The sequence below is a fragment of the Molossus molossus genome, unplaced genomic scaffold, assembly GCF_014108415.1.
Source record: "Molossus molossus isolate mMolMol1 unplaced genomic scaffold, mMolMol1.p scaffold_m16_p_19, whole genome shotgun sequence".
Taxonomy (NCBI): Eukaryota; Metazoa; Chordata; class Mammalia; order Chiroptera; family Molossidae; genus Molossus; species Molossus molossus.
In genome coordinates this window covers 38,178,678-38,192,782 of record NW_023425354.1, presented here as the reverse complement: position 1 = coordinate 38,192,782, position 14,105 = coordinate 38,178,678, and the positions used below count along the sequence as shown (strand labels likewise).

The window sequence follows — 14,105 nt, the reverse complement described above, 5'->3', positions numbered from 1 at the left end:
AGAGCACACAGAGCTAATAATAGGTTTTGCTTTTTACGGCTTCTTCAAAGGGCCCACAACACTAATTTTTTCTTATGGCTATTTTAATCAGATTGGTTTACTTTATAAGCCTATTAGTTCCCCTAAAAGATCCTATATTTTTTATCCTCGTCCGAGGACATTTTTTCGTGTTTTTTTTTTTTTGTTCAGATAGAGTGGGAGGGAGAGAGAGGAAGAGAGAAAGAGAAACATCGACGTGACACATCGAGTGGCTGCCACCCACACAACCCAACCAGGGCCAGGGACAAACTGCAACCGAGGTACATGCCCTTATAGCGGGAACCAAACCCGGGTCTCTCTGGACCGCAGGCAGACGCTCTAACCGTTGAGCCAAACTGGCCAGGGTCTATTTTTCTTTTGCTCAGTAGTTATTTTCCTTTGTTCTATAGTTTTTAAAGTAAGCATTACTACAACAATTCTCCCAGAAGAAACCAATATAAAAGTTAAATTCATGAAGCATTAACTCTAGCCCTATAATTGTGCTATTTCTTCACTACCTTGCTTGCTTAATTTGCTTGTGGTACTCCAACAATCTTACAATGGAGAGAGACAAAAACTATTAAACCTTCCAACATATTTAAGAAACATTTCCAGAAGAGTAATTTTTCTGTCTTTAATTAAAAAAACTCAACAAAAATATATAATCAGCATTTTACATAATACATACATTCTTAATATCTGCAGGTAAGATAAATAACAGAAGGCAAAAAAGCAGGTATGCTGTATTGCTTCTCTTTGGTAAGTAAATCACCAATATTACCCCCTGCAGAAACATAAGATACATGTAAAATAAACAAAATGGCAAAAAGCACAAAACCATGGTCTTAAAATAACTGACCCTTATTACAAACAACAAAATATTTAGCAATAAAATAATACAGTAGATGGATTTTCAAATTGACTAAAATTTGTAATACTTTATATCACAGGGGTTAAAGTAACAAGCTGCTTTCCAAAATTAAGGTCTGCAGCAGTTTGAGGGAGAAAAAAAGGACACCCTTTCTCTAGTTATATCCTGGCAGTTTTTAATTGAATCATGCCACATTCAAACTCTACCTGTCAGATGTCACCGTTAAGGAAAACAAAATCCTTCCCTATACAAAAACTTTGTTTTATTTGCAAGTCAGCCGTCTAATCGCCCCCTCCCCCATTTTATGAGGCAATTCAGCATTCTTAAGTCAATATTTACCATCTAAACTCAGTGTCCCAGAATAAAAAAATTTCTTCCACTTTACAGCAAAGATACATACTGTGGCTCTACTGAAGCAATATATACATGTCAGAGCTAAAGATTAGAGAAGCAGAAGGGTCCATTCAACACATAGCAGCTTATAGCTAAATATGTACATGTATGTATGTTTTCACAGTTAAATTTTAGAAAAACAATTACATTTTTAATGTTCAGAGTATTTCTACTGTAGTCTATAAATAATATTTAAAAAACTCAACTGATCAAAATGTAGTACAAGAACATATCAAGTTAAATAAATCTTCTAAACTTTGAAAACAGATACTTGAAGTCAGTAAAGCTTGAGGTTTGTGTCTAGTGTGCTCCATCAGTCCCAACTACTCATATTTGCAGAGTCCTCTAAATACGATAGGAGAGAAACTCCAACACTTTGGAAGGAATCGGCAGCTTCTGGACTTCTTGAGTGGGCATCACTCTCCGGATCGACATGCGACATAAATGTTGAAGGCTAGGGATTTGCCTTGGAGTGGCCCAAAAATATACACTTCCATCATGTGTCCTACACAGAAACAAAAAAACCACAAGCTCAGTCATCCGGGTACATGTGTTTCAATATCCCACACCCAGACAACTACCATCCAAGGCTGTCACAAACTGCACTTTAAAAACTAATTAAGGAGACCTAACCAATGCTCACGATCTCCTCTATGACAAAGCAATATTATAAAGAGCCCTTATAAAAGATTTACTAACAATAAATACTGGCTGCTTTGACTAAAAACCACCTGAAACTGTCTCTTGAAAACACAGACAAAATTTAAAAATGGACTTACCCAGCAGCTAAAACACTGCCATCAGTAGAAAAGGCACAGCAAAGACCATTGCTCAAAGGTGCAACTTGTACTGGATAATCCTCATCAATTCTCCAGAATCTCACCATTCTGGGAAGAAAATACATTGTCTAATAAGTATCTAGTAGGAAATTTAATGTAAAAGCAACTTTCAAAATTGAGAAAGAAATGCCACTATATTCTGAGTCACAAAACAGTACATTCACACATAAATCACTAGCAAGCAATTACTGTAATTTGCTTTATCAAGTATGTTATAGTCTTGCCCTGGCCAGGTGGCTCACTTGGTTGGAGTGTCGTCCTATGCACCAAGAGATTTTGGGTTCTATTCCTGGTCAGGGCACATACCTAGGTTACAGGTTCAATTCCTAGTGGGGGTGTGAATGGGAGGCAATACATTGATATTTCTCTCTCCCCCTCCCTTAAAAATCAATAAACATGTCCTCCTGTGAGAATATATATATATATATATATATATATATATATATATATATATAATTTTTAAGTATTTTATATATAGTCTACTGGGTCAACTCATAATTTAAGAGACTATAATGCATGTCTATCTTCCCTTTCCAGTTCAGATCCATAATGCTCAAAGCCCAAACCTTTTCCCTTTTTCTTACATTTAAAAACCAATATCTGATCTGTTTTATTCTCATTCCAAGATGTTTATAAGCCTTTTCACCTAGGTAGATGGTGTCTAGGAACGGTAGAAAACTGACATTCAGAACTTATCTGAGCAAACAGAAAAGCAATGATTACTGGCAAATAAAAAAAATACTCTACCCAGCCCAGGCTGGTTTGGCTCAGCAGTTAGAGCGTTGACCTGCAGTCCAGAGAGACCTGGGTTCGGTTCCCACTAAGGGCGTGTACCTCGGTTGCAGTTTGTCCCCAGCCCTGGTTGGGTCATGCGGGAGGCAGCTACTCAATGTGTCCCTTTCACATCTATGTCTCTCTCTCCCTCCCACTCTACCTGAACGAAAAATGGAAAAATATCCTCGGGTGAGGATAAAAAACAAAAACAAAACTCTACCTGTATTTGCTAACATTCTGGAAAGACGATGAGTTGCTTTCTGAATTAATGTGACCAAATTTCTTAATCCATGCACATTGTAAGATAAAAGCATGAGAAAATGGAATGGCTATATCTAGTTTCTGCTTATTAATAAGCACACCTCGCCCTGGCCGGTTTTGCTCAGCGGTTAGAGCATTGACCTGTGGTCTGGAGAGACCCAGGTTCGGTTCCCGCTAAGGGCACGTACTTCGGTTGCAGTTTGTCCCCGGCCCTGGTTGGGTCGTGTGGGTGGCGACCACTCGATGTGTCCCTTTCACGTCGATGTTTCTCTCTCTCTCTCTCCCTCCCACTCCATCTGAACAAAATATCAAAAAATGTCCTCGGGTGAGGATTAAAAAGAAAAAAAGCACATCTCATCCATGTGACATTTCATCTATCTTGTAGTCCCAATCAGAGTGGACACAAACTATTCTTTTTATTAATTTTTTAGAGAGAGAGGAAGGGAGAGAGATAGAAACATTGATGTGAAAAATGTTGATCAACTGCCTTCTGCAAGCCCCCTAACTGGGGACTGAGCCCACAACCCAGGTATGTGCCCTGACCAGGATCTCTCAGTCCATGGGACGACACTCAATCAGGCCACACCAGCGGGCCAAATTACTCTTTTTACTCCATTGACAATGTCCTTCTGCTTCAACCTTTGTAAGATAGTGTTGCTAGGCTAAAAGCTAACTAATTTCTACTTTATACCCAGTTTCCCTGAACTAGTTAACAAACAAGGAATACAGGAAAGGTATGCATTATTTTTAGTTGACATGGATACTGTTCAGGTCAACCTTCTTTAAGACACACCAACATCTCCCAAGATATAGTAGTCTAGAGAAAGAGACACTAAAACCCAAACTGCAGAAAGATTTTTTTCTCCCCTTTAGCTTTAAGAATGTTTTCATTAAGTAGAAGAATAAAAGGAACTCTTTAAACGGCAATAATAAATAGGTCAAGCTGTGATTCACACACTTACTTATCATCAGCAAGGCTTGCAATATGCAGTCCATCATGACTAAAAGATACAGATCGTACCCATCGGTCATTTGCTCCTCCAGCAAATATTGGAGTAGGTGGGGGAAACAGGTGCCTGAAGTCAAAATACAGGTTTTCAGTGGAAATGACAATCACTTCAAGAAACAAAATTACTCAGGTACAAAGCATATCTGTCTTTGAGTAATGTTTAAAGTGGCTTTAAAAACACAACTAAGAAGACTTGAGAAGAGCTGATGTATCCAAATTAGACGAAAAAGATCCAAAAAGAATTACTAATATTTTACGAATGTGGTTTAAAAGGCACTAAGATTGAGTTCAACTTTAGTTTTAACTACTTTTTTCAATATGAAACTATAAATATAATGACTTCTACAGAGTCATATCCTATTAAACAACAAGATCTGTACCAAGAGAGCCAAGTTTATTTTTAGAATTTATATTTAAAAAGCTTTGCATTATTTAAGGGCTTAAATAATAACAAAATTTTAAATGACAACAGACTGCAATTTTAGGTTTCACATTAGTAATTCTAATCATTCATGTAGTTTCTTAAAAGTTATACTGATAGCCAGAGATGAATTACAGACTAAAATAATTCATGCTGTACACCCACCCAAATTCCATCAGAATGTCTCCAGTATGTGGATCCCAGATATATACTCGAGTATCATAAGATGCAGTAGCCAGTAATGCTCCATCAGGAGAAAAGTCACAAGCTACAACATCATGGTGATGTCCTTCTAGTTTCCGTATCATGGTATATTTATCCATATTCCAGAGGAAAACCTGCAATAAAAAGGCAAATGTTATAGCTTCATTCAGACACACAGAGGACAAAATGGCACATCTTAAACTAAAACTGCTAAATTTAATTCAATTATATTAAATTAAACATGATAAATTACAGATAATTAAAAGAATATGCTCAGTGTCATAGTCAGATTAAAATCAGTCTTTACGTTAATTAAAGTAGACATGCAAATTCTATTTCAAATGTTTCTGTTAAATGTTAATTAAAAAATAGCCTAAACATAAAAAAGGCAGTACAATTTAACCACAAGTTATACTGAAATCCATTTATTCCAAAACTAATTAACTAAAATATACAGAAATAAATAGGGTTAAGTACTACAAACCCTTCTTTTTCTTCCAGAAACTACCAAATTTTAAAAAATATATACAGACAGAAAATGTAAGGTTAACAAATTGTTACTCCATTGGCATCTCCCTTTGAGATAATCACTTGTTTACAAAAGGCTTGGGTCACCAACGTGAGCCTAGGAAGAGAAACAGATACTGCAAGCAAAGAGAATTTTCACAGCCAAATGAAATTTCTTTGGCAAACAACAAGGATGTTAAACCACATTACAAAATGAAAATGCTAATTTACGAAAATAATACAATCAACATTTCTGTGAATCAAGATTTGCTAATCTTATTTTTCCCAAACTGACCATACAATCATTAGTCATTTTAAGTATAAAACATTTAAATTACTTTAGTACAAGTTCACATATAGTTTTAGATTCTAAAATCAGTAGTAGTTAGACTGTGCAGAATAGCTATAAATAGGATTCTAATGTTTACTGTAGTCTGTTATACTAAATGTGAGCTTGGAAATTAAACAATCCTAGTAACACAAATCTCTCTTCCTCTTGGGATAAAGTATTCCTTTTGGCTACATTTTTTCTGCACAGACACAATATATTACTTCCAAAGGAAAAAAATCACAAATTTTAAATTGGATCAGACTTAAGGTATCTATATCATCTCAAAGAATTCCAAAAAATAGTACAGAGAAACCATCTGAAAGCCAATTACATTACATTAAATTGGTTTCACATAACAGACTCCCAATTCCAACAGACTGGAAGATCAATTTACTTGGAGGAGTCAGTGGGTTTCACTGGGGGAAATTATTTTAAAAAAGAAAAAAAGAAAGAAAGAAAAGCAGAAAGGGACATCGACCAGCACCTGTGTACGTACAGTACACCTTGCAGCCGAATGCAAGGTTACTTCATCCTATGGTAAAGGTCGCCCCCAGCCCGGCAGCCAGAGATGCCACTCTTTCTGCCCAGCTAACACCATTGTGCGCCTGTGTGCGAGTGGTGCCAGCATAACCTCAATCACACCAATATTGCTGCCACCACCTGTGACAGGGAAAGCAAGAAGCATATGGAAAACACACAGCCTAAAATAGCAATGTCAACATCTAGCTTTGTTCTTCTTATGATTTTTAAAGAACTAAACTAAATATTTGTTTCTAAACTTGCAACATTTGCAACTATCATTTTAACATACTTATTGGATATAGATAAAATGCATTTAACCAGCCTCCCACCCCCCATTATTTCAAAGTGTATTGTGATCATCCCATGTATTTGGACTTCAACCATTTACATAAATATCTGAAGCTAAAAAGATCTCTAACTCTACTAACTCAGAACTGGTAGACAACTAAAGAGTTCATGAATAAGCATAACCCTCTTGAGAGTTACTTTATACTTTATCTGTCTACAGGTATGCTACGCCTGTTAGCACAAGACAGACTATTTCTTCTATAGTTCACTCTAGAACATACGTGAGTGCTACTTTAATTTTTATTAGATTTTTAAGTTACTTTTTTTCAGTTAAATGTCCAGGACCAGCTGGGACTCAAACTTTTTAAACAGCAAACTGGACAAAAAATAGAACAACAGAGAAGAAAATTATTAGCAAGGGAATGTCTTAACATTTGGACTATATTTCTTCTATACCACATAAACTTTCCTAGATCTTAGAAAAAATGAATTTGACAAATCCCTTATTTAATCAATAGTATCTCTAACTAAAAACAATCCAATTTCTCACTGCACAATCAATAAGTATATTTAATTTCCCTCATGCAAATTCTCCCCATCACAAAATAAAACATTTATGATATTCATGACACCGAGCACAGACTTAATATGTTACTTAAATTTAAAATGATTATGCACATATTATTATAATCCAATTCACAACAAATACATAGGAACTTTGACACGTACTGCTTTACTGGCTCCCACTGAGCACAGCATGGAAGAGTCAGGAGAGAATGCACAGCTGTATACCCAGTTCTGATGGCCCCTCAATACTTTCATCATGTTTCCTGAACAACAACAACAAAAATACTGGTGTTAATCCTAGAATCCACTTCAAATGAGTATCATTCGAAAATGGCAGAATCATAGAATCACAAACTTCCACAGCAGCAATGATTTATCTATTAACAGGTTGGCAATATACATCAGTTACCCATTTTTGAAGCTGAAGTTTTATTGGAATACAGTCATGCCAATTTGTTTATGTTGTACTCCAATGTAAGAACAGAGTAACTATAGCAGAGTTAGCATGGTCTATAAGCCTAACATTTGCCATCTGGCCCTTTAAGAAAAAGCCTGCAGACCCTTTATTTATAGAAGAGAGACTTCTTTTGGTCCAATCCCTTTATTCTACAAATGAAAGAACTGATACACAGCAAGGTTGAGACTTAATGAACATCTTCAAAATGTCTTTTCACCCTTCTTTCTTTTTGCTAACCTATATTCTTCTTCAAATCCCCTGTACATTTTACCTAAAGCATACAATTATGGCTAAGTAAATATTAACTCTTAATTTTACAAATATTTACTAAATACCTACTACTACAGGCAGTGAAGATACAGCTGTTTAAGACAAAGTCCCTACTCTCTTGGAGCTTACATTTTACTGAGTCTACATTCTTAAAACATATGCACACAACTAAAAATATGTTGAGAGCCCTGGCCAGTTTGGCTCAGCGGTTAGGGCGTCGACCTGCGGTCCTGAGAGGCCAGGGTTCGGTTCCCGCTAAGGGCACGTACCTCGGTTGCAGTTTGTCCCCGGCCCTGGTCAGTCGTGTGGGTGGCAGCCGCTCGATGTGTCCCTTTCGCGTCGATGTTTCTCTCTCTGTCTCTGTTCCTCTCTCTCCCCCCAACTCTACCTGAACAAAAAAATGGGAAAATGTCCTCGGGTGAGGATAAAAAAAAATAATAATAATATGTTGAGAAAATAAGCACTATATGATATGCAAAAGAATATAAAAATTTAATTATCAAACTGTTCTAACTATTGGAATCCCTTGATCCTTCAACAGCTGAGAAATCAGAGAATTGTTGAAATGCAGAGGAAGCACCTCATGGTTTGGTTAACAGTAGCATATTATTTTATTAGGCAATGGTCACTACCCATCAGCTGGAACAAGTCTCCAAATGTGAGGGTGTTGCTTCCTACTACATTCAATTTAAACTACCTAAGCAAGCCTGTCAACTTCCAGCTTAAGGCTGTCAGAGAATTAACAGATCTTATTTAAATACAAGGTTTTAGTTGAAACTGTAAACTCATTAGAGGCTAAGAAGAGGGAAGAAATACTCTCTATGGTCCTCTCAAACAAGTTAGCTTCTCCAAAACTTTATTAATAAGCATCACAATGATCAAGGTTTCAGAAAAATCTGAGTACTTGACACTGACATCTTTTATTATATTGAAGGTCAAATCTTTTACTGTTTATAAGGTAATTTCTTACTTAACCTATCCAATGTAATTTTATGTTTACTAGCATTTACATGTTATAAATTCTGAACAAATCATATTTTAATATAAATTTAATTAGATCACCAAGTTATATCTGTTTGCTATTCAAGGTCTATTTAAATTTTCACTAAGCAAATGAGTAACCCTCCCTAAGATAAGAAAATAAACCAACACAGACCAATTCATATAAAACTCTAAAACTGTTCTAGATTTTATCCTCGAATAGTTGATACAGATCTGCGTGGTTATTTTCTGAATAATATTAGATTATTTATTTAGAGTAACTGCTGGCTCCTATTCTGAGTCATACTGATTTTTAAAAAATCTATACAGGGAAAGAGACCAAAGGACTAAGTAGAAAAAAGGAAACTGATCATATGCCACTTTTAAGTCAAATGTTCCAGATATACCTTTCAGTAGTAGTAACAAGAAACTAACTCTTTTTCACAGCCTGGAAAAAAAGACATACCATCATCTTTCAGGTCCCACACTCTCAGAGTTTTGTCTCTTGAAGCTGACACTAGGATCAGGCTCCCATCTGGAGCAAAAGTTAAATCTCTGACCACTTCAGTATGATCTACCAAGTTAAGGAGGAGTTTTCCTAAATGCAATGAAAAGGGAAAATAAGACAATGTTAATAATGTTTATCAGCTTCTATTTTATAAAATAGTGTTCCTCACCATTTAAAAAAATACTTGGGCACCTCTTCAGCTTACCAAGTGTAAAAATGACTTATTTATTAGTGTTTTTACTATTACCTTTAAAGGGAGAGAAAGTGAAACATTGATTGACTGACTCCTGCATGCCCCCTACTGGGGATTCAAGCCCACAACCTATGTGCCCTGACTGAGAATCTAACCAGCAACCTCTGGGTGAATGCTCAACCAAGTGAGCCACACCCACCATGGTGCAAAGCCTATATTTATTAGAAAAAATTAAAAGGGAATTCTTGAGCCCTGGTTGGTCTGGCTCAAACATAATCTCAGTGGAAAAAAAAAAAAAAGTATTTTATCTAGTATTATAAGAGTTTTGTTTTCTATGAAAATCTATATGCCTAGCCCTGGCCGGTTTGGCTCAGCGGTTAGAGCATCAGCCAGCGGACCAATGAGTCGCGGGCTCGATTCCAGTCAAGGGCAAATAGCTCGGTTGTGGTTCACTCCCAGCCACAGTCAGGGTCGTGTGGGAGGCAACCAGTCGATGTGTCCCTCTCACATCGATGTCTCTCTCTCTCTCCCTCCCACTCTATCTGAAGGTAAATAGAAAAAAAAAAAAAACCTCAGGTGAGGATTAAAAATCTATATGCCTAATTTTTTTCAGGAATAAAATTTAATGACTCATCCTCAGTGTTCAAATCACTTGCTGTGTTCTAATGTACATATTGTCCTAATGCTCATTTTTAAAAATTCTTCAAATTTTTTAGTGCATACTATCAGCCAGAAATTAGGCAGTGAACAACACATTTACTTTTCATTACCCAAAGAATGTGACTTCTAATCCTATCTAGTTAAACTTTAGAAAAAATGTCCCTAAAACCTTCCAAAGGGTTAGATGATTGTTAAAAACCCAATTTATCTTGAGGCTTGTAAGCTCTCAATCACTGAAAACTATATTAAAAAAACAAAACAAAACACCTTGCTATTTGAGTCATAAACTAAATTACTAGTTATAAGTGATAATTAGTAAAACATTTCTTTTTGCCATTCCGGCTGTAATATTCTCTGACAAGTGATCAAGCAATGTGAACTCTATTATCCTAAATTAAAGCCATAGCTGAAGATGCTATTAGGCCAACTAAACAGATACATTGTACCAATTGCTTTTCAGGAAATTAAAATCCTCAAATCCTATGGGCACCACCCTGCATCATAAAATAATCAAATTTGCTTTTAAAGCTATGAATCCATACCTGTATATACATCCCATATTTTGATACGCCCATTGTTTAACCCTGTGGCAAGGAGTAGCTGATCTTGTCCGAATTTGAAGCGATGCCATTCTATATTTACACAGCGACTCTGTTTTTCTGGAACCGAAGATCCAAAAGCAAGACTCCAGACTATATCACCACAATCTATAATGTGTTCACGAGGCTTATTTTTCTGAGCACCATCACTGTTTTGTCTTGACAATCTCAAACTGCTTGAATTAGCGATATTCTTTGTGCCATGTAAGAGACTAGGGGAAAGGGTCAGATTGAAATCTAATTATTATTTACTCTGGACTCCAGTGGATATGAAAGTTAAAACAACCTCAATATTGTTACAGTGATACTAAATAATAATAGAATCCTATAAACGGGAAGGGGAAAAGTTGCTTTTAGCTATGAGGGCATGACCAAATAAATTCTCAGTAGCTGAAAAAGAGAAATTCAACAATAAAGTAATTTATAATTTATTTTTTCAATTTTTTCTTCAAAACCATCATATCAGTTAGGACTCCTTTAACTAACTTAAAGCAAGTATAAACAAACAAAAAACAAAATAAAAAACTCAAGAAGATATTGTGAAGCTGACACCAGAAAACTTTCCTAAAAAAAAACTAAACAACCCTGTGATCAGTAGTTACCCATATTTTCTAGACCTAAAGTAATATGTAATAAGGACATTAATAAATATAACTATGAAAGTCGACTAGACACAAAAAGCAGGAAAGGATTATTTAGGTTATGATACATTTTAGAAAAACTTCCAACAAATATCCACACTCAAACCCAAGTAGAGAACAAGTACATAAAAAGTAATTACATGATCTATGCACCTCTGTTATCTAATAAAATGTTGTGAAATCAAAAAGCGTCACATAATAAAGGTCACCTGACCTGACACAACACAATATATACACTACACCAAGGCACAATTAATCTGCCTTTTAATACACAGAAACATTTATTAAAAACACCAAAGTATCTAAGAAAGTGTTCTATAATATATAAGACCAGATCATTCTTCCCACAAATTTTCCAATAAATACATTTGGCTTATGATAAAACATATTTACAATAGTCTACAAAGGAAAACCTTAAATATCAAAATCTTTTTATTACTCCACACAGTGAAAACAGGAAATTCTACAAATACAAAATAAAAAAAAAGAAAAATATCTTACAAGTTCTTATGGCACTGGGACCACGGAACAAGCTTTACTGTACAATGTCCTTGGGACCAAGCGAAGTATGAACCATCAGGAGCAAAAGCAACAGTCCAATTTTCACGACCACATTTCTTGTCAAAAGGAGCTGCTAGAGCCAGAAGTTCACCTATAGTACGTGATCTCACTAAAAAGAAAAAGAAAAATACAGGGTATTATATATAACCAGCAATGAATTTGAGACTGCCTCCATATTATTTTGGGACTCACTCAAACTCCACTGAGTATTTTTTTCTCTTTTCTATAAGGACAAAATACAATTGAGTTCTGCTTTCCACCCTTTGAGGGGACATACCTAGAATGAAGACCCCTTAATGATAATATCTTCAAGTTTTGGGGAAATGAGTTTCCTAACACTTTCCAAAGCAAGGGCTTTTTAGACAGTTTAAATAAAAAATACTGGTCAAATACTAATATGGTAATGATCAATCATGGCTAGTGATCACTGAAGTCCTGACTTTTGCATTGCCTTGTGTTTTCATCAAATTACTAACATTTAAAATGCAAGAGTCTAGCTCTGGCCCGTGTGGCTTGGTGGTTGGAGTCACAACAGCCAACAGGTCTCAGGTTGGATCGCTGGCCGCAGTTGGGACATGTGCAGGAGGCAGCCAATCGATGCCTCTCTTTCACATCAATGTTTTTCTCTATCTCCCCTCTACCCTCCCTCCTCTCCACTCTTTCTAAAAAAATTAATGGAAAAAATACACTCGGGGTGAGGAGTAACAAAAAAATAAATCAAATGCAAGAGAATAAAGTTACTTTGCAAGAAAAATACCTTCCAAAAAGTCTGTAGCTTTCAAAAACCATAAACCACTATAAAATACAATAGGACATCATTACGCAAAGAAAAGCACTATAAAGTGGTCTATTCAAAATGAATATTCTTATCTTTTTCAGGCTCAGGTCACAAAAATCACAAAACCCTCAGAACTAGAAGGAACTTAAAAGACTATTTAGTCCCAATTTTGGGAAAGGATCTTCATTATCAGTGTTTGACCAGTGCTGTCTTGGATTGGTCTTACTTTCAAATTTTGCTATTTCCTTCTTAGTCATAAGTCATTGTCAAGTTTAGATTCCCTATTATTTATTTTGTGGTCAGCAGTCTGGTTCTCTCTACAGTGTATTTTTTTATGTTTTGGGCTTAAACTTCCCAACAACTGAACTTCAATATATTCCATGTACTGCAGTTCAAATAAGAATCACTTATATTTCTACTGCAAGGGCTGATACATGAACCTCAAAATATACTCATTCAGTGACACTTCCAGTCTCAAGGTGTGCTCTATCAACAGCTAGATAGCACCTGTCATATGCCAGGGACTCATTAAATATTTGTCGAATGGATATGAAAGCACATGTGTAAGCTCTCATGCTTAAGTGATTTAAATATTTCATTGCCTAATTCTTGATATATGAATAAACTATGGCTTAAAAAGTAAACAAAACTGAGACCTATTTTTCTATATTCATAAATATGGATACCTAATAAGGCTCATTCTTATTTGGTGTAACTGAGATTATCAGAAAATTTCCTTTTGATGACTCAAAATCTTCCTCCTTGCCACTCCACCCACTCAGTCTCAATTCTGACCTAAGAGGATAAACCTAATCCTGCTCTCACGTGACATTTATATGTTGAAGACAGCTATAATATAGTCAATTAAATCTTTCCACCTGGCTAAAATCTCTAGTCCTTTCAATCATTCCTTAGATTAGATGGTTTCAAGTCCATTCGCCTTGTTCATACTTTTCCGGATAAACTCCAGTTACTAATAGCCTTCATAAAAGTGGCACCCAGAGCCCGGCCAGTGCGGCCCAGTGGTTGAGCGTCGACCCATGCACCAAGAGGTCATCGGTTCGATTCCCAGTCAGGGCACATGCCCAGGTTGTGGGCCAAATTCCCAATGTGGGGGCATGCAGGAGACAGCCAATCGATGTTCTCTCTCATCAATGTTTCCATCTCTCTCTCGCTCTTCCTTCCTCTCTTTCTAAAACCAACAGAGAGAAAAAAAAAGTGGCACCCAGAACTAAACACAATATTTCAGATGTGGCTTAATCAAACAGCAGAACCCCCACCTACCACCAACTCACTTGTAGCAATACATCATAAGGTGTCATTAACTTCACTCACAATAACATGACTAATACAAAATTTACAAACCAGTGACCTTCATATGCCTGCATAATGACTTTTTAAATATACAAATGCTTTTTGAAAAGGCTTGCCTCTCCATGTTTCCTTACATTC

At 36.1% G+C, this 14,105-nt stretch overlaps 1 protein-coding gene across 4 annotated transcripts; it reads right to left on the bottom strand.

Annotated features, from left to right (window-relative positions):
- Positions 1 to 687: 687 nt before the first annotated feature.
- Positions 688 to 11,984, bottom strand: WSB1 (WD repeat and SOCS box containing 1). Of its 4 annotated transcripts, none has more exons than XM_036268624.1 (9): positions 11,816 to 11,978; positions 10,617 to 10,885; positions 9,180 to 9,311; positions 7,168 to 7,268; positions 4,752 to 4,924; positions 4,119 to 4,232; positions 2,062 to 2,169; positions 1,489 to 1,787; positions 688 to 802 (listed from the first exon to the last, which is right to left on the bottom strand). In XM_036268624.1, exons 4-8 carry the CDS (start codon positions 7,261 to 7,263, stop codon positions 1,628 to 1,630), a joined length of 651 nt encoding a protein of 216 aa, XP_036124517.1. In that variant the 5' UTR covers positions 7,264 to 7,268; positions 9,180 to 9,311; positions 10,617 to 10,885; positions 11,816 to 11,978; the 3' UTR covers positions 688 to 802; positions 1,489 to 1,627. The 4 variants fall into 4 exon arrangements, 3 of the variants coding, with proteins under 3 accessions (XP_036124517.1, XP_036124518.1, XP_036124519.1); XR_004960333.1 differs by having other exon boundaries at positions 693 to 802; positions 4,752 to 6,288; positions 11,816 to 11,984; XM_036268625.1 differs by lacking the exons at positions 7,168 to 7,268; positions 9,180 to 9,311; positions 10,617 to 10,885; positions 11,816 to 11,978 and adding an exon at positions 6,113 to 6,258.
- Positions 11,985 to 14,105: the final 2,121 nt, after the last annotated feature.